The 24,284-nt window shown below is 35.9% G+C and overlaps 1 protein-coding gene across 23 annotated transcripts in view; it reads right to left on the reverse strand.

The window, feature by feature from the left end:
• Nucleotides 1-24,284, reverse strand: part of pleca (plectin a) — a 120,700-nt gene that overhangs the window by 18,434 nt on the left and 77,982 nt on the right. For 12 of the 23 annotated variants that reach the window (XM_053228501.1, XM_034298606.2, XM_053228510.1 and 9 more), the window contains 22 exons: nucleotides 22,922-22,983; nucleotides 18,198-18,287; nucleotides 15,550-15,627; nucleotides 15,326-15,418; nucleotides 12,866-13,032; nucleotides 10,428-10,543; nucleotides 9,220-9,326; nucleotides 8,685-8,804; nucleotides 8,404-8,499; nucleotides 7,406-7,533; nucleotides 6,195-6,288; nucleotides 5,873-6,027; nucleotides 5,076-5,412; nucleotides 4,440-4,517; nucleotides 4,108-4,269; nucleotides 3,701-3,805; nucleotides 2,945-3,040; nucleotides 2,723-2,848; nucleotides 2,173-2,325; nucleotides 1,762-1,916; nucleotides 1,443-1,569; nucleotides 422-605 (listed from right to left, as the gene is read on the reverse strand). In XM_053228501.1, coding sequence (XP_053084476.1) covers nucleotides 422-605; nucleotides 1,443-1,569; nucleotides 1,762-1,916; nucleotides 2,173-2,325; nucleotides 2,723-2,848; nucleotides 2,945-3,040; nucleotides 3,701-3,805; nucleotides 4,108-4,269; nucleotides 4,440-4,517; nucleotides 5,076-5,412; nucleotides 5,873-6,027; nucleotides 6,195-6,288; nucleotides 7,406-7,533; nucleotides 8,404-8,499; nucleotides 8,685-8,804; nucleotides 9,220-9,326; nucleotides 10,428-10,543; nucleotides 12,866-13,032; nucleotides 15,326-15,418; nucleotides 15,550-15,627; nucleotides 18,198-18,287; nucleotides 22,922-22,983 — 2,829 coding nt within the window. Of the gene's footprint in view, nucleotides 1-421; nucleotides 606-1,442; nucleotides 1,570-1,761; nucleotides 1,917-2,172; nucleotides 2,326-2,722; nucleotides 2,849-2,944; nucleotides 3,041-3,700; nucleotides 3,806-4,107; nucleotides 4,270-4,439; nucleotides 4,518-5,075; nucleotides 5,413-5,872; nucleotides 6,028-6,194; nucleotides 6,289-7,405; nucleotides 7,534-8,403; nucleotides 8,500-8,684; nucleotides 8,805-9,219; nucleotides 9,327-10,427; nucleotides 10,544-12,865; nucleotides 13,033-15,325; nucleotides 15,419-15,549; nucleotides 15,628-17,582; nucleotides 17,848-18,197; nucleotides 18,288-19,850; nucleotides 19,866-22,921; nucleotides 22,984-24,284 lie in introns of those variants that run through there. The other 11 variants (XM_034298605.2, XM_053228500.1, XM_053228502.1 and 8 more) reach the window with 2 other exon arrangements.

The following is a 24,284-nucleotide window of genomic DNA, read 5'->3' on the forward strand; positions in this document are numbered from 1 at the left end:
GTACTGACTTATAGAAAGAAAATGTTGAAAAGCACGGTCTCCAAAAATGTTCAACTTTTATATCACTCTATATACCATTTCTTTGTTAGTTCATTCCTGAGATATAACCACTCTCTTATACCTACGTTAATTGATAAAATTTTACAGTAGGGTTCCCTTATTAAAATTATTTAACACATTAGTTTACATGGACAAACCAAGAACTTCAGCATTAATACATCGTAAGATTAATAATGTATGTATTAACCTGCTGCTTAACATTAGGTAGGGTTTATTAATGCTAAGTTAATTACTGTATTTGTTAATGTTAACTAATGCAGTAAATGATGTTAGTTAAGGGAACCTTTACCCATTAAGGCATTCTGAGAAGTCATGTGGATTGGAGCACATAATGGTCCCAGTAGCCTGATACTTTACTCACCTTGCTCTATGGATCGCAGTAGGTTGTCATAGTGCTGTGTGGCGTTGTTATAAGCGCTTTCAGCCTGCATACGCTCATCTGCACCAAAGAACTCAGAGTCCTGGCTGTCACGCATGAAGATCTGATAGTGCTGCTCCAAGTTCTTCAGAGTCAGACGGTACTCCTCCACCTTCAAAGTCTTGAACTGATGTAATCAGAATCAAAGACAAGATATTAAAGATTTCCACATATAATTATCTTATAATGTTTCCACATATAATTATCTTTCCAGAATATAGTATTTGCATCATGACATTTATATCTGCTATGGACCTGAAAGCCTCAGTTAACAAATGGCCACCACAGGTTCCACTATGGTGAGGTCAATTCTTTATTAAGATTTAGGAACATGGTTGGAGAAAAATTCATACTGGTATAAGTAAAGAATAAAAGACGATATAGCATGTTATTATAGAAAAATAATCAATGACGGGTTGGTGGTGTGCAGACTGACATGAAGTGAAGTTACTGTTACCACCCCAAAGTGTTTTATTCCTCTTACACCACAGCAATTTGCCAATGATTAAATTTTTTAAGTACTCAAGGAATGACATCATATTTTTTATTCATTTATAGTTATAAATATTGTTGTTTTTTCTCTCTTAAAGTTAATAAGACAAAAATTTCAAATTCAAATTCATCCACCCTAAAGTTACAGCTTTAAGTTTGACTGTTACAAAGTGCTGACACTGGAGACTCCTTCCATGAATGTTAAATAAATGTCTCTTCACAGAAAACTTAACTATTTCAATAATTATAAACATTTTTTATCCATTTATGTGGACCGTCTGCCATATGAGTCCCTGAGTAAATTACTGTGTAAGGGAATTGTTACTACAGAAACATAACATTAAAATTAGCATTACCCTCTGACCAATCAAGTTTGAGAATTCAACATTGCTGTGGTGTAAGAAAGTAATAATAAATAGCATCAATAAGTAAAAGCACCATTTGCATAGAGTAATGCAAATAAGTTTCTAACCATGATGAAGTTCCATGAATTGATGAACTGAATGTCTCTCATGAGATACTGCCAGGACAACAGACTCTTAATGTCCACATGCAACTTCTGCCAGAGGATCATCAGCTTCTGCAGATTTGCATCCAGACTAAAGCACCACAAAATAAGAGGTTACAACATGCTTTAAAGTAATAAATTGATAATTACTAATCCTGTTAAAGAGCAAGTAACACCACCAGCAGAATATGTCAGATATAATACCTAATGTTAGGGAAGTTACAAAAAGGGAAATTATATGTCTACTTGATTTTTAAAAATCCAAACCAAAGGAAATCTTTACCCAGAGCTGCTTTCCACAGCTTCCTTGTTGGTAGGTGGGATGATGAAGCAGATGGATGGCACTGTGGCTTCATTTCCACTCGAACTCCTCACCTTCCACTTAAAGGGCTGTGAGTTGTTCAACAGCACACACTCATCTCCCCTGTGTACTGTGATCTAGGACAACACATGGACTACATCAGCAAAGTAACTCAACCGTCCTAAATAATGCATGCCATATATCAAAAGTTAGATTTTTTTATGTCACAAGGTTCCTGTTATCACTTATGCCATAGCAGCTATAAAGTCATTCCTTAAATAAAGTCATTCCTTCACTCTTGACATTAATAAGACAAAAAAAATGCAGCATGTTTCCAGAAAGTGGAAAGTGGAAAGCCCCTGTAACTACAATTAAGAAGTATCTCTTTCATACCTCCATTTGTTTGAAATCACACACAGCCTGAATGGGCAGTTTGCCTTTGACTGGGGTGGCAGGATTTCTGGGTTTCAGCTGGATGATATTCTTGGCTCTCCTGTTTATGCCATCCAGATGAGTCTTAAACTCCGCAAGATGTTCCTTTTCATCCTGTGGGCCAAAACAGATAACATTATATTATGATGGTAAAAGTTTCTACACTCTTGAAAAACATCAAGCTTCAATAGAATCTTAGGTCATTACAATCTTAAGGACTATATTTCAACCTGTTAAGAACTAGACAAAATTGGTTGCTGTGATTACATCATCACAAATGATATTAACATTGAAAAGAAAGTTAATCATGCTACAAAATTTAAAACGGTTGACTGTGGTCAGTGATGGCTTAGTCAGTGGTGGCTTGGCAAAGAAGATTCTGTGATATTGATTGGAAAGTTGAGCGTTCAAATCCTGGAACAACCAAATTCTCAATGTTGAGGGCAGTTCCTACTGATATGCTTAGCTGTCACACCTGCTTGATGAATACATGTAAATGTAGGGTACCCACCGCAGCGTCCTGCAGAAGATCCTCCAGACGTGTGACAGTAATGGAGCGGTCACAAATATATTTCTTCTTCATTGTCTCCTGAATCTTCTTCATCTTCTCCTCTGCCTCTTTCACATCTGCAAAGAACTGTTGAATAGAGTACAAAACTGATTTAGCCCTGACAGCTGTAAAAGGCAGGAATTAAAATCCAGGATAACACTGAAATAACTCTATAGCAGAAACCTGGAAGTAGGCAGTGTTCTCTTTGAGGTGAGTCTCAATGCAGCAGCACAGCTGCAGTAACCAACTCCACTGGGTCTGCAGAGCTGCAGTGAAGGCCTGCAAATAGAACAGAAAGATCCTAAATTATGGTGTGTTCTAAAAGGTAAACTGAGGATGCAGTAGTGCTATTTACCTCAAGACCTGGTCTATAAAGAAAGTGCTAGTTACTAAATGTGGAACAATACTGAAAAAAATTTTACACTATCCTAATTGATTCCTTCCATCTCTTATAACGCACTCATGCCAGAAACCAGTGGTACTCAAAGTTGGGTCTGGGGAAACCCATGGGCCCGTGAAGCATAGCCAGGGGGTCTTTAGTTTTTCAGTTTTGTTGGTGGTGGAAATCACAACCCATCCTTACCAAAGTTATTTGTTATTGAGTTCTTATAGTTATTAACCTGTTTGACTAGTCACTAGAATTGAATTTAAATCCAAATCTTAATAAATTAATACAAGTAGGCCTAAAATAATATCAACTTGGTCCCACAGTATTCTTTTGCTGGAAAATTTATGATAAAAAGCTCTATGGATGTAATTAATAGACAAAATATTGTCTACACATATTTTACAGTTAAAGGAATCTCTGGCTAGAAAAAGTACAGGAAGAGGTTTTGTGTAAATGCAGTTTATGCTGATAATAATTGAAATGTACATAGTTCTACTGACAACCCTAAGTTTTCACTCATGAGACATATAGTTGATAGTGGGGTGACTTGCCTCTATAGTGCTCCGAGCTGGATGGCCTTCCTTCAACAGTTTGTCTCCAGTTGCTTGAACTGTGTTCACTCTTTTCTCCCTCTGCTCCAGATCCCGCATCAGACCCTGTCACATAACCTCTGTTACAAGCACCATTCGTTTTCACATATTACTACAACCAAATTCCTCTTTTAATCCATTTACAGCATTTATCAGTTTAGCAGACACACTGCTAGTGCTTTATAGTCTCTATTGAAAATTTATGCTAGTAAAATTGGTCAAGCTGTAAGAATATTATTACACTAAAACCCTGTTAAAGAGGAGTTAGTGCTACAAGTCAGTGCATGAGAGATAATTACACCACTGCAGGTAATTATGATACTTAATCAGAAGATTATAGAATTATTTGGTAGAGGAACTAGTCCTACCGAGTAGTTATCCTTTTTGGCGGTCATGTTGGTATTGCGGTCACTCCAGTCATAGTTCACCTCTTCCTCCTCTTTCTCATTTAACCACATTAGCTCTTTAGTAGCAGCTACAACAAAAGCATGTAGTCCGGTCAGATTGCGCAACCGGGCCTTTGAGGCATTCTATCAGAGAACAGGGGAGAAAACAAGACAGCAAGAGATTATTAAAAATAAAACCATTAAAGCTGAAACCAATAATGAAAAAAATGCAATTGTTATGTAGTGAAATGTTCACTGTTGTTAATAAAGAAAAGACTTTGTAGAACTGCATGCGCTTACAGCTGAAGACCTACCAGAAGTTTGTTGTACTGCAAGTCCAGCTTGGCCAGGTAATCTCTGTATGCTTGTTTACTGGCAGGGGTTAACTGATTCTGAAGAGACAACATGAAGAAAGACATTATTTCAGTACTTACTACTAGAAACACAATACAATGTTTGCAGGTCCTTGTAAAACATGCTAAGTAAGGAATAAAACACTTTGGGCTAAAAAAAAATCATTGATGGGGTTGTGTGATGACACATGTATTCATGTGTGACGACATTTATAGTTATATTTAATGCTGTGGAATGTCTGTGTAGCAAGTTAATTCCTGTTATAACTTGCATTATAAATAGTTCCCTCAACACCCTCTCGTTTCACGTATTAGAACGAGTGCATTTATATAAACCTATGAAATGAATTACAGCTGGAAATATTGTCAGAGCTGCTGTTACAGAAAATTAGATTTGAGAATTCAACAGTGCTGTGGTATAAATGGGTATAATGGTATAAATATAAATAAATAAAATTATTTATATATTTATTTAGCAATACTAGACTGTATCAAATTATGTCCTAGTACAGACTAGATGACAACGATCCACCAATTTCCATATTATGATCCACCATTTAGAACATTATACTACCATACAGAAATCAACAAACTCACCTCATCTGCCCGAGCACGGTCAATCTTAGATTTGAAGTCCTCAATAGACTGATGTAGTCCGCGATGGCTGCCCAGCTGTGACTCGACAGAGGGCAGGTCTGCTCCCCACTCTGAACTGTCCATGCGTCTCTGGTTCTCCTCCACCCAGGCCAGCAAGTCCTGGATGTAGCGGAGCGTGACTTCATCTAGCTCAGGTCGTGCACGCTGAGGGGACTGCTGCAGGCTTGGAGACATGGACACCTGCGTGAGGGGTACCTGAGACACTGTCACACCAGACTTCACACGCAGGTTGTACTCACTGCGCAGGTTTACCAAACGCTCGTGGAGACGGTACACCCTGAAAGAAATACGAAGCAAGTGAAATTAGTACAGAAGTCAATCTCCATATACACTACTAGTTAAAAGTCAAATATTTTTAATAATGTAGAATCAATTATGTTGGAGATTCAATCTGTAAATATAATGTATTGCAATTTTTAACATAATTTGTAAACATCATTTGGAGAAAAAAAAGATATCTCCATAACGATGAATAAAATGATCTGTGAATTAAAAATAAAATAAAATAAATTAAATTAAATAACCCAAATTTGCAAAACAGTGATCAAATTATGTGCAAAAAAATCCTTGAAATTATGAAAGGTGTCTAATACTGTATAAATACTGTAAAATATATAAATATAATCTGGGGTCATGTTTACTTTATATACCTGAAGTCACGTTTATGTTGTACAGTTTTATCTTCTAGCACTAGAAAAAATGTTACGTTAAATGACTTTACAGTAGACTGTACTGACCGCCTGTACATCTGTTCTGCCTGCAGATGGCGCCCATCCTTCAGCAACTGCACATCATTGAAGAGAAAGCGGATCATGTTCTCAGCCTTATCCAGGTCTGTCTCGATCTCTGCTGCATGCTGAACAGGCTTTCCAGCTCCCAGCAAGCGCACATCCTGCCGTTACGGAAATTCATATAGCTTAAAATAGCTTTTGATAATTATACAAAAGTGTAAATGTACATTCAGGCTGTTTATTGCATCAGTTGATGTTTGCAATATTTCCTGTATACTACATGCTGTTGAGCCCATATTCATTTGTAGTGAGTGTATGCGTGTCTCACCGTCTGCAGCAGTGTCTCCACCTGGTTCAACTGTTCCTCACACACACCTGACTCCATCTGCACCTTACTGACAACCCTCTGGAGCCGCTCCAAACTGCACACATTACACACATGCATAATTGTGGTTTTCACAACACTCTATGGCAGGTTGTGTTGCTGTCGGCTAGGCCTGATGCAAAGACAAATTACTCTTGCCACCTCATAGTTTATTATTTTCTGATGTTTTGTCTTGCTGGGAAGATTCTAATTCACCCTTTTCTGACAAGTTTACATAATGACTGAAAAAAAACTGTTGGTTAATATTTTAACAGTTCCTTGTCCTTTTTGTACAGTGTCATGAGTTTTGTAGTACAAATCACCAAAAGACATCACAGGTTTGCAAAACATAAATGCAGCCCTCTGACTATAGAAACAACTATATAAACTGACTTACACCCTTTTCTGGTGAAGCAGATATTCCAGTCCATGACTGTAGTTCACAAACGCCATGACTAACGACAGTCGCCGCCGTGCTTCTTATTTTGTCCTCAGCGCTGTGGCACAGCTTGAGCTTTCTTTTTCTCTCTCTATCCCTTTCTGACATCTGCACCAGTTTCTTTCACAGAAGCAGCAGACACACTGTCTTGTGATAAAAGGGGGGGGCTCTTCTAAAACATGGTGCTAATTTTTTTCTGATTTGCCAAAACGCATTTAATTACATGCTTATAAAGCATATAGAGAATAAACCCATTTCGTGTTCTTCACTGTAAACAGCAACAGCGTTTTACTAGCTATAGTCTTGCTAAAAGGGACTAAAGAATATTTAAAAACGTGCAAATTTTAAAATAAATAAAATTCCAATTTTAGCTTTTAAAAGATAGAAGGTGGATGAAGATAAAATTTACTCCAAGGACAGCAAACAGTGTCCAGTCTTTAACTACTCTGTATTTGTAACTTAGTCAACATTAACCCAAATTAGAATTTTATCAATTACAAACACTGGCACTGCACTGGAAACTAATAAAGCTCATGATAATTATTTTGAAATATTTTACCAGTGTTTTCTTAACTAGTGCTTCCTTCTATTCTGCCATTTTCCAATTCAATTTGCATGATTTTAAGTTAAATGCATAAGGTCTGAGGTTGTTCTAAAAAATCTAATTGATGCACAAGTAATTTTAGTTTCATATTCATAGGGTAAAGATACTGTGTGCATAAATTGGCATTCTCACCGTTCAAACTCATTCCTGAGCAGTCGCTCTCTCTCAAGTATTGCTGCATGGAGTCGACCCCACTCCTTCTCCACATCGATGGGGTGGTAACCGGGTGGAACCTTAACCTGACCAGCCTGCACTGCACCCTGTAGATACAAACACAAACTGTCAAGTAGAATACATATGCTATGTGAACATATTATATCATTATTAATATGTTCACATATTAATATTATTATTATTAATATGTGAACATATTAATAATGATATAATTTGAAAGAAAACTTTTAATATGAAGTGGTGTTACATGATATCATACAGATACAGATGTTCAATTAACAGTGCATAGCATATGTATTCACCCCTTTCCACATTTTGCAATATAAGAACCTGGAGCTAAAATGGAATTAATTTGGATTATATGTCACAAATTCACACAAAACAGGTGATAATAAGTGGGGGTGGAATCAATATAGTTTGCAAAACTATTTCCAACTATTTACAAAAAAGAAATTGTGAATGCATATGTATCACCTAATCACAATATAATTACACCTGTCTATGAGTATTTTAGAGAACATACCTAAACAAACAGCATCACGAAGACCAAGGAGCTATCAAAACAAGTCTGGTGCAAAGTTCTGGAAAACCATCAATCTGGATTTGGTTATTTAAAAAAAATCCCAAACTTTGAAAACCCTGGACTGCCTGAAAAAACCTGAATCCATTATTAGAAAATGGAAAGATATAATGCAACCATGCTTCTGCCTAGAGGAAGCCATTCACTGAAAGTCAAGGAACCAGGTACATTGGGCATTAGTCAGAAAAGCTACCAAGAGCCAGATAATACCAATCAAATCCATTTCAGTTCCAGGTTATAACACTACAAAATGTGCAAAAGTTGAAGGTGGGTGAACACTTATGTAATGCACTGTAATAGCTGCCACATAAAGATTTACGTGGTCTAGTATAATATGTTCATTTATTAGACCTACCACATGCTGCATTATATATACCTCAAAAGCCTTGTAAATATGCTTAGAGCGATTCTTGTCAGCCTCCTTTGCTGGCAGCTCTGTCTCCTTAAATTTGAGAAACTGGCGCCAAAGGACCTTAAATATCAAGATAGAGGGTTTGAATCACACTATTTAGTTGCATTTTTAAAAGACACTTAAAAATGGCTTATAATGAATAGCAACTTATAATTGTGTAATAATACAATACAATAAGAGCATTTGCATGCAACTGTATGTGTATGTCTTGTGTATGTTTGTGTCTTATTGAACTAGTAAGAGACCTCAATTTCCTCATAACTGGTGGGGAACTTGCTCTCCTCAAACACAACGATATGGTGTCTGATCCACTGCAGCAGCATGGTGACCAGCTCGTAGTACTCCTGCCAGCGTAGTTCTTGCTCCTGTCCCACAACACAGAGACACATTTTATATTACACTTCAACATGCTTAAATTTTAGGAGTCTTCACTGTCAGTGCGTAGTAACAATTTTTTTTGTTTGTTTAACTTAAATAGAGGCTGATGACTGGACAATGATAAAAGATGATAAATGATAACAGTGATAAAAGAATGATGTATTGTTCTTTAATTCATATAAAATGTAGTAATCTTTGGGTTAGTAACACATAACCCTGCTGTTGATTATTTTTCTATAACAGCGTGTCCAGTCATCTTTTATTCCTCGCATGTCTGATTTGGACCAACTGGATGAACATGAATAAGCATGTTGGTGAACTTAATCATTACAAATTGTGAGTTTTGCTTATAATTAAATGGAGCAGAATTTGATTTTCTTTCTGTATTAAAAAGAGACTCACGTTGGCCTGAACTCCATCTTGTACATCAGGAACTCGTGGCATGACATCATACAGGGAGGAAACATACGTAATGATAGACTTCTCATCAGGGTGTGGCACATCCACATCTACTCAACAAGAAGAAACAAAAACAACACCTTGGATTAATTAAAAACTAGGGTGTAAAATAATAACACATATAAATAGTGATTATATTACACATGAGTCTCTATTCAGAGGTAGTGTATCATGTTAATGTGACAAATACAAATAATCAGACACATTGTGATTATCAGTAGTCTTGAATAGTGTGCATTCAAATACATAAAAATACACTGATAGGCCCTCTAGTGGATACATGCTTTAATGTAATACATAGCCCTATACATCCTGACATGCTACATAGGTCCTTAAAATAATTTGATTAGCATAGGCACAATCATAGTCCAACATGAATAGCATAACTTTGACTAGCTTAGATACCTCTTACTGTTACCTGCTTTCTAGCTGGTTAGCCAGCTTCTCTGCAATATATTCATAAATGATGTATAGTAGTGTTGCAAACCACTTTCCAGCTCGTTTCAACTTGACTGAGATATGGCTAGCTAGTTATGAAAAACACAACATGAGCTAAGTGAGATACCCTTTCTCTCCCCATTGTGCATAAATGATATGGTGTTGTGAGCTGCTTTGTAGCATGTTAACCGGCTGGACTGCAATATGGCTAGTTAGTTATGAACAACATAATTTGAGCCAACAACACTACAGTTCCTCTCCCTGTCTGCGTAAATGATGTGGTGTTGTGAAGTGCTTTTTGACTTTTAAGCCAGCTTGATTGGCATGCTAGTTATGAACAACACAATGTAAGCTAACTAAGCTACATTTTTACTTTCCATTGTGCATAAATGACGTGGTGTTGCACACAGCTTTTTAGTTCATTAGCCAGCCAAACTGCAATATGGTTTTACTTAGTGTCTATTAACAGATGTGTGTTGGCCCACATGTTAGGTGCATACCTCCATCTGCTTTACAGATTGTTTGAGCAACTCCTGTTCATTTTAACAATTAGGAGTATGACATTAAAAGAAAAATACTATTTGTCACTATACTACTACTATTATTTTACCTGTGATCATGTAATTTGCTCCTACAGGCAAGGTAAATGTGTGCCAAAAAAAGAACAGGTTGTATAAAAATATTGCTCAGCCTCAGGGAATTATTGAGTTTACCTTCTGGATCAAGCAGGCGGGTGACGCCCAGCTCTCTCTCCGCCATGCTGAAAGCCTGCTCCAGGTTCTCCAGGTTCGTCTGTCTGTACACCTTACTCATGTCAATCAGATTAGGCCTAAGGCACACACAAGAGATGAACCATGTCAGAGCAGGCTTTAGCAGAAAGCAGGAATCCCAACAGCTGCCAAGGAATGATATACATGCTAGGCATGTCTTTGAAAACAAGGGATGTATCTTTAATAAACCAAACACAGGTAAACACAGCTGGAAGATATTATGTGCTGTTCTACATATGCTACATTTGGTTAGGTATTTCTGCAGTGCCCTCTTCATGCTACCATCATAAACTTAGAAATAATCACGATGCAGAAAGTTTCTCTTGGGATTTCCTCCAATCTGGTTTAGGCACATCAGTCGTTAATTATATGAATTCTCACTCACACTGCCAAAAAGACAACTGAAGACTATAAGCAGCATGCACCCACATGCTCCATCTATTTCAGTATGAAGAATTTATCCATTTCAAAGCAGTAGTGTTGCACTGAAGTTCAAAATGTGAAAATAGCACTCAAATATTTCAAAACTGATATACATTATAAATTATGCTAAATACAATGTACAACCATATATTGTATATATGTTAGCTAATGCTAGCAAGCACAGTTAAATCACCCAGCTTTTTCAAATTAATATTTGCAAGTGACTAAACTAGCCAAAAGTGTTCCATATGCTCTGAACATTAACGTAATGACAGAGCTAATGGTGAAATAAATCCTCTAGTACTCCCTTCATATTGCCAGTATCTAGCTAGATACTCTAATGTTATTCAAGGCCTGGTATATTCATATGACTTAAATAAGTTCTTACAATAATATATCAATTCAAGATTCAATCTTAGCCTAGAACTTAGCTACCCTTTTGTTCTCAAAATATTCATGGTGTGGCATCTGCAATTACACCCAAAAACATCTGCAATTACACCCAACAACAACCCATTTCTGTGAAGTAATATACTGCATCCATACACTTGACTGCCTCTTTGGGTGTAGTAGTAATACGCTTGTGTCCCAGCAGGTACCACTTCAGTATAATATGCCATTCGGTAGGACATTTTGTCCCTATTCACTGGGGAAAGCCGTTGCTCCATGCTTAGCTCAAACTCTTCACTCTGAGATCCACAGTTGGAGCAAGCCTCTGGACTTAGCGACTCGGAGTCAAAAGATCTCTCAGAGGGCAGGTTTTCACACAGCATGACCACCCGATCATCCAGGTCACTAACTGAGCCATGAGCGCTGCTCAACGAGCTACTGCGCCTTTTCCTTGTGCGAAGCTTCCTCTTCAGGCTGAGCATTGATGCTGGATGTACAGTCGGTATAACCAGGCTTGTCTTCCTTCGTGGCTGTCCAAAGGATTAACTAAGGAAAATCTTCAGAGAATATCCTGTTCTTTCATGTAAAGAATATCTGCACTAATTCCACTGTCATACAGTTGGTACATCCACATCTTCTAGTAGTGTTTCTTGTTAATAGCATACGATTGAGGTAAAAGTACTAAGCACTGTGTCTATTTTAAAGAAATAAAAACCTGGGAAAATGAGCAGCTGATATTTCTCCTGAGACACAGGCATGTGCCGTGCAAGCACATGCAGGGTGTTAAAATCACAGCCTCTGGGAAAACCTGGCACTTTTATATGCCACGCCCTCCACGTTTTTCCTTAATCCCTCATATGATTTAATATGATGTTGTAGGGAATGTGAGAGAGAGAGAGAGAGAGAGAGAGAGAGAGAGAGTATACCCGCCACTTTGCATGCCAGCCATATACTATTTCATGATTATGTACAGCAAGATGCATCTTGTTCAAAAGTACAAACATAAGAAAAAAAAATACAGATAAGACCACAGAAGAGACTTGGATGCTTTGAGGATATCATGTGTGTGAAATTATTCTGCTGGGTCCTACAGTCTGTATAACCATTGAGTCAAACCAAAAGACACTGTGTTGGAGCTAAAAGGCAGTTGTCCTTTTTGTCAAGGGCTTTTAAATTCCATCTGAATTTTTCTGATCTTTTAGCAGCACACTAATGTGATATATATATTTGAATTGTGTATATTGCATGGTATTGTCTGATATTTATTTAAACTTATATTTATTAGACTTACTAGTTTTGGCTTGTTGTCACTCTTGAATGTAGAAACATTTTAATTCATGCACTTGTGTGTCATCCCATGATATTTTTGTAGTAAACCTGTACTTGATTTTTTTTCTGATGTTTTTAATTCCTAGAACCAATAAAATATTAAGTTGTCTAAATTCATGTTACTCAGCTTTTAGAGGACAAAGTACCTTCTGGAACATTTTTTTAAATGCATGCAACATATGTTGCAAGTGTGAGCTGTGATTAGCAGTAAAAGTACCTTCAACTGAACTGTTTCTTACCTGTGTTTGTTGATGATAGCATTAAAAAGCCTGCCATCTCTCCAGCTGGTGGTGAAGTTGTCACAGCGCAGGCCGTGGTAGCCCTCAACCATGCGCTGAGCCCACAGCAGCAGCTTCTCCTTGGCCGTCATGTCATCAGACTGACCATTCACCTGTATGTCTGAGATCTGGAGGAAGAGAGAGAGATATACATGAAATGACTATGGGATTTAGCTGTGAACCAGAATAGTCTCAAAGTTAATACTGCTGGTAGCAAGGGTTTTGTAAAACACCTTAAAGACGTAGTTTGGAATTTATAGCACCCCTGCTGCCCAAAAGGCAAACTGCAATAGCAATGTTTGAAACCTTAACAAGCCTTATATACCACAGTGCTGTTGAATTTTTGAATCTGACTGGTCAGATGTTGTTGATTAATTTCTATAACAGCATTGTACTGACAATAGTGCTGACTGCAAGGCAATCAAAGTAACTTGTTTCACCAAGTAAAAGTACAGTGTGCAGTTCTTTACTTAATTACAAAAACCTGCAGGCAAATTTCTCTGGTATAAGAAAAATAATATACTTCAGGACATGCTGTTATTGGAAAATAATCAACTTTGGGGTGGTAACCTTTACTCCACTTCACCTCAGGCTACATCACCCCACCTTGATGTTGATTTATTTTCCTAATAGCATGCACCATCGTGTTTTACTTCAGCTTTTCCTATCTGACCTTACCCTCTCTGTTAAAACTACATATTCCTCATGAGCAGAAAAATATACATAGAAACTAAGATTCATTGCATTGCAATATTGCAGTGTTTTCTAAAAGATTAAAATCTGCAGTACTGAAGAAAACTGTTAAACATTACCTTTAAGGGGCTGTTGCGTTTTAATTTTCAATATAATGGCAATATTGTTATGAAAATTCCAAAGATTTCAAAAACATGTGGCTTCAAAACTGACACAGCAACCACATATGACAAGAATAAATTGATTATAAATTGATTCCATTTTGTTCTAGATTACACAGCAGGGCACAAAATTTCATGATTTGTCTTTAAATAGGTAAAGAGTATTCTATAATAACACCCTAGCTCTTGTTGCTAGGATACTGTGCTTGGTAAATATGGCATCTAGTGGTGATCATGCGACTTGCATGAAAATGTCTGATGATCAGGGTGTTGTTCATCTTTTAGGCTCTTTGTTGTGTTTGGTTGTGAGTGATGTGTGTATGTGTGTGTGTCTTTGTGGTTTTGTAGTGATTCATAGACAGGATTTCCCTTTTGGATTAATCACTTCTCCTAGGCTAAACATTGGACTTTTATAAGCGTGTCTATAAGCACGTGGCTGATACTTTTAGGGAACTTAGGGAAGTTGGTTTAGTTTGGCATTTCGGGAAGTTGGTTAGTTTGGCATTTAGGGAAGTTGGTTAGTTTGGCAGTGAGTCCTGCACACCGTGACTCAGACAGGATGGAAACATCCTTCATCCTTTCACTTCAGCTTTTTCAACTAAACAGCTATCTCATGTCTGCACAATGCCAGAATCCACAAATGAAGTCTGTCTTTGTTTTCTTATACAGAACATATGCCATACAGGTATGATTAGGATTAGTGATACAATGTTCTGTGTGGTTTTGTGATTCAATCAGACATCCAACAGCAGATGTAACTGACATATTTTCATACCAAAGCTGCGTGAGCAGTTTATGTCTGCAAGCTGAATTAGTTTACAGCGTTTACAGCAAGATTCCAGCTGATACAATGACTACACCACACCCATGCCATGTGAGTTGAGGCCAGGATGAAAAAAAATGAAGTATAAAAAACAATGAAAGCTCATGCAATCATAAAGAATAGACAATGGCCATACTATCCCCTAGTCAACAATCATTAAAATCAGAAGTCTTATGAGTCATCAAACTGCCATGCCAATACGCCCGCACCCTCTTCATTACAGGGAACACTGAGTCACTGAGGCGGCTGGACACTGCCTCAGACCATAATCCTCTGCAGGCCCATTTTAACTTCAAAGTAATCTTTTTTTCCCATCACTAAAGAAACCAAGTGTATAACCGACTATATTCCGATCAGTAAAACCAACAATTTCCCCATTTTGAAAATGAATAACTTTTACAGAGCTTCAGTTGAACTTTTCTGGTGCAACTTCCACTACATTTGTGCACTGCATAAAATCAAGCTTTCATTGCTTCACGTCTGTTTAGTCTAAAACTGGTCTGAAAATGAGAAACCTGAGAAAAATGAGAAAAAGCTCAGGATGTTTACACAGGATCCATATGTAGAAGTGAACTGGAATATATGGTCCAGATTAAGCTGCAGGTAAACAGCATTATCAAATAGCTTTACCACTAAAGTTTGTTGGAAAGTGTACCAATGGGGGAGGAGGGAACAGGGCCGGACTAGCAGACTTAACTACAATCCAACACAGCATATGTGAGTATTACAGTATATCATACATACCTGGAAGTGAAGGATGATGGTCCATATTAGCCCAAGGGTCAGTTTTGGGTTTCCATCTGCTATATCATCATTCCTGATGTTCACCAGTTTGACCTGGATCAAACAGTAAAATACAGTCATGAGCAACTGAGGTGTATGAAGTTTTACATAAATGCAAAAAAATCTAAACTGTGAACAATTTAATGTAAATAATCTACGAAAAAAGAATGCAGCATTTCTTGTACCTGTCTATGTTTGAGGAAGTCCAGGGCGATCTGGACGTTCTGTAGCTTGTGGAAGCGCATACGACCCTTCTCTCTTGGCTGTTGGACACAAAATATAAGAGTAGCTCAGAGAAGAAGTGGACATCACTGTTTAAGAGTCAAAGTTAAATATGAATGGTTACAGTCTGACCAAAAACATCTGGTCATTTTTTGCCTCATTTTTGGGCAAACTGTATGTTATTGTCACTCGAATTCCAAAAACTTGAATGAATTTTGAGAAACAGACACTGCCTGTCAAAAGTTTCTCAACTCCTACCAGGGCATCTCAGTTGGGTAAGGTCAGGTGACTGGACAAGCCACTTTGTCTCAAAATATTAGCAGAAATTAGATCAGAAATTAAAAAAAAAAAAAAAAAAAAAGTAAGGTGCCCCAAAACACTTGACAGGCATTTTGAGGTAAAATATTATTTAAATACATAACAGTATACTATATATAATATTCAAATCCCTTATCCTACCCATCAATTTGCATTAAATCAGTTTCCAAAACATGAGTAAGTAATGTTCACAATAAAATAATCTCAATTTTTCCATTCTTAAACATATGCATTCAACTTAACATCTTACATCTCTAAGGTGAATTGGGTATAATGCCACAGTGAATATGCAATGCATGAGAAGCCATCTGGAACATCTGAGGTGGGAATGCACTAGCATACAGTCCAGACCATGCACTGGCACTCATGACAGTTACCAAATGTTCAGCCAGTCATACCTGAGATAGCCAGACTCCTGTCTGCTTTCAGTGTATGATGTCACTTACAACTAATTAATTACATGTTTGCAAGTAGTATTATACATGAAGTGGTGTATAAAAATAAAACATAAAAGTTGAAATAATCACTTATTGAATATTTGTTATAATATATACCAGTACAGTAATACTTATCCTTGAGCAAATTTCAACATGGATTCTTGTATATCCCTATATTCATAAGGTGGAAAGTAGTTAAATAATTTGATCCTATACATAAGTATAATTTTAATTAATACTTCTGCTCTTACTCAAACATGCGTTTTACTAAATATTCATTTAGAGCTTTAGTAATAAATACTTGCAATGGATCTCAAAAATCATGAAATATTCGTTCTTTTCCTTGTCTATCAATCCAATTAATCATGTTTCTCTGTATTCCAACTTCTATATTTGAAATGCCCAATCAGATCCAAAGCTATTTAAACCATCTCACTCACTCTTCATATATTAAAATGATACTTTAATAATAATAATAATAATAATAATAATAATAATAATATCTCATGCAATATTTGTATAAATTCAAACAAGAGAGGATGATGGCATCAGATTTTGATTACTTTATACAAAGGAAGTCGTAAAGAATAGGTATGAATGCTAACCCTGTCCCAACCTTAACTTTAACCTTAACCTTTCGAACTTTGCATATGAACTGAGTTGTGCAAATAGCTATGAATTTGCAAGTGTAGACCATAGTAAAATAAAAAGACAGGCAACATCTTGATTTCGAATTTCATTACTTATGTACTTAAAAGTGCAGACATTTAACATTAACTCAAGTATACTTTTGACTAATGTTTGTCATTTTTTTAACTAAGTCTCATCTAATACAATTATTATTACAATTTCATGTGATCAAAAACAGTTGGCCTTGCTTAGCCTGAAGGACATTTTGTCTAGTTTACAGATTCCCAGTTCATTCATCTCCATCTTTAAGTAATGTACAGGTAATAATATAATAATTACCTGTACATAATAAAACTTTCCAGAAAGCATATCAAACTTTAGCCAGTCTCACAGATCATAATATCTGCAAACCCAGGCTGGTTGATAAGACTGGCCAAACGTACATTACTACTGATCCAGACTACTTGAGCTCGTTTTTTGCAGGGGGCAAAGAACACTCACAACAAGGCACAAGACAAAGGAAGTGACATCATGCACAACCCAGGTCACCTGGGAGTGACGCATGCCAGACCCCCTGAGGAGGCGAGTCGGAAGGTTCTAGACCCACTCACCAACCGTGAGTTCCTGACAACATCACGCTCCCTCGGCTACCCCAGCAAGAGCATCGCAAGAGAAGAGGCAAAGGCAAAGGGGTCAAGGTTAGGGCAGAGGTCAGCCAAGTAGAAAACTGAAAGGTCAGGGGTGGGCAAAACCAGTGCAGGGAGTTGAAACAGAGGCAGAAAACACAACATTAACACGTTAAAAGATGTGCAACACAAGAAAACCTGTGAAAGTAGATGTAATTCAACTGGACATTCATAATTCTGTTCCTGAATGTCTCAAATGTATAAAGTCAACACATGCAAAAACTTGGTGAAAGAACAAAATGCTAAAGGAATTTAACAACTGCGCTAATTAAGTATAGGTTAAATGAAGTTTGGTGGTTAAATATTAACTATCATGCGGCTATTGTGAGTAAGGGAGGAAGTGGGTTTATTAAAGGCCGTATTGCTAGAGTAAGTAGGAGGGAAAGAAGTGCAAAAGCAGGTACCCATATAAGAGATTTTGCTTCAGGATGCATATCTGATGCAAGATCAAATTTTTTATTGGCTGTTTTTTTTTTTTTACTGGTTTCTTTTACAGTCTATCCGTGCGAAACTGCTCCAGTTCAGTGCTGAAGGACTCACCAGTGTTTCTCCTGAAAGCACCTCCAGCAGGGAAATGAGGCTGTGGCCATCTCGCAGATCCTCGTACAGGTCTGTGATGTGCCTCTGAGCCTGGGGATAAAAACATACAGACAAAAAATGTCAATCAAATTTTTAATTCTTTAAGCGGAAAAGTGTTGTGCTTGTTATGCACTATAAAGTTTGGTTCATCAAATTCTTTTTACTTATTTGTTCATTAGATTTCATTTTCAGTTTATGTTGTACATTCTTCAAAAATTTTACATTTCTTTGGTTGTCCCTCTGGGTGAATCCTTAAAGTGCCTACACCAGAGTACTTCCCTATTAGAAACGGTTCCAAGTAGAAGCTAAGAACCTTAAATATCCAAATCCTTAAAGAAACCCTTGAAGAACACCTTTTTTCTATGAAATAAGTTTATGGGTAGAACTTTTTGGGTAGGCTGCATTTTTAATCCATTTCCTGCCAGTTTATTAGTTTTCACTGACGGCACACCAGTCTCATTTTAATATAAAGTAATCGTCACACTGGCCTACTGCAAAATATATATATATATATATATATATATATATATATATATATATATATATATATATATATTATCTCATGAGCTTTGGCATAAGCCTCTACATAAATCCTCCAAAAATGCCTTAAAATGCTTTTATGCAATGCCTATAATATGTTACCAAGACCTATGAAGGAAGCCTTCCAATAAAGTTACCTAATAATTAAGGAAATACTTCAAAATTCAGTTCTCAGGAACTCATGGCCTAAAAGTAACTTGGATTAACAAATATCCTGTCATTAAAATCTTAACAATCTATTCTGATTTATTTGTGGTCTGAGCTTGCTTAGACTAACATTTCTGTCTAGATAAGTGCTGAACAATTTAATTCTAAGGAACTTGTGGTCTAAAGAGTCAGATGACCTAAAAAGCTTAACAGTCTGTACTGAGGAATCTATGGTCTAAAGATTGCATGGATTAAGATCTCACATCCATGTGTATTCTTGTCATGAACCATTCATATTCAGAGGCATCACACTGTTCAGGTCAAATCAAAGCAGTATGCAGTTGTATAACCAGCAGATCACAAGCCTGTCAGTTCATGGATTTAAGACAAAACAGCACAGCAAATCAACCGAAAGAGCTTAGGCAGTGTCAAGTGTGTTAATAACTTGGATCTCTATTTACTATCTGGTGTCAGTAACCTCACAGGGAAAAAATTAAAACGCAACTGAAAGATTTCCTGTCAAAGCCTGTTTCTATGGATTGCTAAAAGCCTCCTGCAGAAGAAAGAGTTGGTCAATACTCACTGCACTGATATTATAACAGAGTATTATTATAGATTTATCCTCAGATGACTGGCATGTGTTTGGTTTGATGTTAATTTTGTGACTTATAATTTAGTTTTAAAATGAAAACTAAATATAACTCAGTCTAAGTCTCAGTCTCCAGTCTAAGTGGTTGGAGAGAATAATCTGTAAGGAGTCTACAATTACTATACAAAAACTTAAACCCCTGTTTCTCCTGCAAAGAGACCCAAGCAGTGAATACAGAACAACACAAGAGGGAGACGTGTGAGCTTTAGTTGCATGAGACTAATCACAATCCATGCAGATGAGGTTCAGTCAGCACTCGGTTCAAACACTTGACCTACCTCTGCTTTCCAGTGCTGATGAAGATGGATGGAGACAGAAAAAGAAGAGATTGTAATGAAGAGACAGAGAAAAGGAAAGAGAGAAATGTGCATAACACATGAGTTAGAGCATAACAGATTGGGATTTATGAGAACAAAGATATGAAAAATGTAATAAGAACACAGAGTGAGGAATGCAGACAGAGATGTACGTCGTATTCCATGATGCAGTGATTAAGAATTATCCATGAATAATAATAATAATAATAATAATAATAATAATAATAATAATAATAATAAAACATAACAGATTATGCTTTGCATTAACATTTACTTTCCAACTGCTGCATGAATTAATTTGTAAAGCTGACAATAACTCTCCTGAAAAAACTAAATTCAATAAACAGACAAGGCATTTTGGTAACACATCATAAAAACCTCACTGTATAATGTGGTCATAGGCCATTAATAGATTTAGATTTATTTACTGATTAAAGGATTCAAACATGGATGCAAACTATTTGACAAATTGATTTAAATCAGTATTTAACATTGGTAAAAATTTAACAGAATTTCATCAGATATGTAGCTTTAATAATGACTTCATAAGTCATAGAGAAAAATTCATTATTTTTCTTTCATAAACACGAGTATATTTTATTCAATTCAGATTGCATAACCATTAATAAAATATTTATTACAGTATTCATACAGATATTTATAAATCACATATTAGGCATTTTAAAGTATTCACTGGGTCTTGAGCTAAAAGAACCAGTATTTATTCCTTATTTATAAAAATGTTAATATATAAACATCAAATAGGTTAAATAATGCATTTTATCATGAAGATGCAATATCTTCTTTATCATCTTTAAAAAGTTTCAACCTTTTTTTAACAAGTGGAGGGAAACAAACAAACAAACAAATAACTGTGACTTTACTTGGGGGTTAAAAATGAAGTTAGACTTTAAAAAGTATTATTATTATTATTATTATTATTATTATTAAGTGTACAAATGCTTTGTAACCAGGTTTTACACATAAACTAATGGTTAACACATCATCCTAATAATACTTTATAAGGTCATTAGTAACACAACATATTTATAACTTTGTCTGCATATGAGTAACTACTTCTTCAGCAATAGTGTACAGATGGTTTGTAATCATTTATTTAAACTAGTAGTGGTTTATAAATTCGTTATAGGATGAGGTTGTTATTAAGGGCTCCCAAAATTTCCCAAAATTTGCACTTAAACATTGTAAACAAGTCTCTAAGTATGTAAAATCTGTCTAAAATATCTTGGTGTCTAATAGCTACCAGATCATGTGGCCGTGCCACTGAAGACAACCAGAAGAACTATTAGGCATCTGACAAGATATAATTGGCTACAGATGGAAAGGATTCTCTTACAACCACCTAACTGCTTACAGGAAATGGCCAGAATGACTGATCTGTTCTGTTAAGCACAAACTGTACACTTTCTTAAGGGAGACAGGCTAAAAAAAAAACCTTTAAAAGAGGTAAGACAGATTTAACATTAAACATGGTCACACTAAGCACTGTAGCCACAATTTTACAAAATTTCTATCTGTTATGCACGACGGTATGGTATGGCTTCAGTGTGGACTTGAAATTAAATTGATGATTTGTTAAATTGCTGTGCTAATTAAACTTTTTTTATTTACAGTTAAAGGTAAGAGCAGTGATTCGGCTAAATTAAACTTGTCTGTATGTGATTTTGTAGAAAACATTCAGGTGTTAAAATGGCATGGAAATGTGTCATAGTATATATTTGTGAAAGAAATTCTTGATGGGAAAGCATAGTTATCATAAACATCATCTCTGACAACTATGTTGTGCAGTTCAGTGACGCATTGCTGACATGGAAGATTTCCTCCTTCCCTCATACACAAGGTTTTTTTTATCTCTCTGTGGTTTGTGTGGTACTGGGATCACTGCAGGGAAATATGATGCGTAATTTAAATATCGGCACCCCCGAGCTGCTTAGCACCTGTGGTGCAGATGGTGAATTCAGGAGGCCATGAATAAAATACATTGTGCTTATGCAGGGAACTAAAACCTGACCAGAGGTGGATGACTCACACACATGGATACAGTGCACACACAGAAGCATACAATAATGGATTTAGAAGCACCTACAAGCTGACACGCAACTGTAGACACACAGATACAGAGTTTGTATAGGAGATTTGACTTTTTATTATCACAAAGTAGTTACATATAAATCAAGAGTAGATATAATATTTAACTTTGCCGGGGGCTTTACTCTGTCTCTAAACACATTCCTATCATTTTAGTACATAATGACAGGGAAACCAAGGAATTTGTTTTAGCCGTAATGTTAAATACAGGTTTAGCAAATAACCCCCTAGGTCATTGGATAAAGCTGTAATTTGCATCCCAATCTGAATTTCTGTTGCTACAAGCTTTAAAAAACTTTATTCAGTATATTTCAAAGCATTACAAGCTCTTGAAATGTTCCTTTAAATCCAGCAAACTATTTAAATATTCATTAAACACACATTAAAAAAATTTATTAATGAAATGATGTAATATAAAATATTATAACAAATTATACATATTCATTATGCTTCTATATTGTTAACAAATTTATAATACCAACTACAAAACACAGGAGCCTTTTGTGTAAATAAACTAAAAAATAGGATTCAAAAACTTTATAATCGAATTGTAGGTATATACTTTCAATTCCAATTTCAACAAAAATTGTTGTATTATTGTAGGAATTAAAAGAGAAGTATCAAGAATAAGAGCAGATAGGGCTTGGGAATAAGATGCCAACTTTTAAACTAATATACTATTTTTGTTTAATATATAGGTAAATATATTGTAAAATTGTTAAAATTTGGTAAATTTAATTAAAATAACTTACTTTAATTACTCACTTTTATTTGCCCTTTTTTTTGTTATTTGTGAAAATGAAGGAACATCTGTGAAACCTAACACAGTAAATGTGTTAATGCTACAAATTCAATTTCTTTGCCTTCTTCATTTTGTCACAAGGAGATGCAAACATAGCTTGTTATAATGTGTGTAATAATACCTTCATAAGATGCTTGTTCACCCATTTCGTGAAAGTCTTTTTCTGTACGCGGTCACGCTCATCTGTCGAGGAGGATATGAGAAAGGGAAAAGAAAGAGAAACACAGTCATTAGTGATTGAAAACATGATGTAGCCTTTGACATGTTGTTAACTGTAAAGTGGATGATCTCCTCAGTAAAGCAATAGACAAGTGTCAGTGAGTACAAAAATACATAGTAAAGCCTTGCATATGATCAATAGAAGTGAATTATCCCCAAATACCGCATGCATTCTCATTCAAAATAATACCACTTTCAGTTCCCATATTCAAATACAGCAGCTTTTTAATGAAAGAATATGAGAAGTCCATGTGGAGCCTATTTCTGGTCCTATTTTAATGGAAAGTCTAGACTTATTTTTGTATTTTGCATGTGAAATAGCATGTACAACAAATTATCCCTGTGCTCACTGTGAAACTGATTAAAGATGAACTGAATTTTTAGTCGGCACGCAAACGAAAACATCACGAGAGTAGCTTTGAGTCATAAGCTGAAGCAGGTATCATTTTAAAACCAATGAGGAGTGTTCGTGACTCCAAAGAGAGCATGTGGTTCACTGGATTGAGGTTCTCCTTCTAATGTTTTGAAATGACTCCTAAAATACACCATTCAAAACACTGTGAGATGCACAGCAGCCACGTCTTTATGTCATGTTTTTATAATCATGGCACTGGTATTTACATGTTTCTGTATACATTTTCTACCTATAGCATAAAGAAATTCAATTTTCAAAAAATAATTAGAAGGTAGTGACCAACACTAGAAACTAGATTTAGATTTTTGAGTGTTCTTATGGCGATAGAAAAAGTAACAGGAGATATATACTGTTGCATGCCTCTAATCTGATAGTGGTTTTGTTTTCTCCTGTTTAAAAGTGATCTTGATAAGTTTTGTGGGGAAACTGAACAGGTAAAAAATATATTGTAGGTATATACTTTCAATTCCAATTTCAATTCCAAATATATAAAACTTTGTAATGCAATGTTAAATCTAATGTAGCTGGCTTAGTGATGAGGTGATAAATGCATGGCTCTGCATGGGCTGTTCCTATCATGTATGTAAGGAATAAAACAAGACGAGATGTGCTGTTACACCAACATTATCAACCAATACAGTAATGATACCATTACCAGCAAGAAGTTTGTTTTGTATTGTTTTCCAATAACTGCTCATCATGAAGTGTTTTGTTCCACTTATAGCAAGCTGACAAAATTAATCTTTTATTATTTATTAAAAACAACACTTTGTACTTTTAATCTGTGTATAGTTATGTTTAATTTTGTGGCACATACATGAAAAAAGTTAGTTCTGTTTTCACTTATAAC

The sequence above is a fragment of the Pangasianodon hypophthalmus genome, chromosome 23, assembly GCF_027358585.1.
Source record: "Pangasianodon hypophthalmus isolate fPanHyp1 chromosome 23, fPanHyp1.pri, whole genome shotgun sequence".
NCBI classification, from domain to species: Eukaryota; Metazoa; Chordata; class Actinopteri; order Siluriformes; family Pangasiidae; genus Pangasianodon; species Pangasianodon hypophthalmus.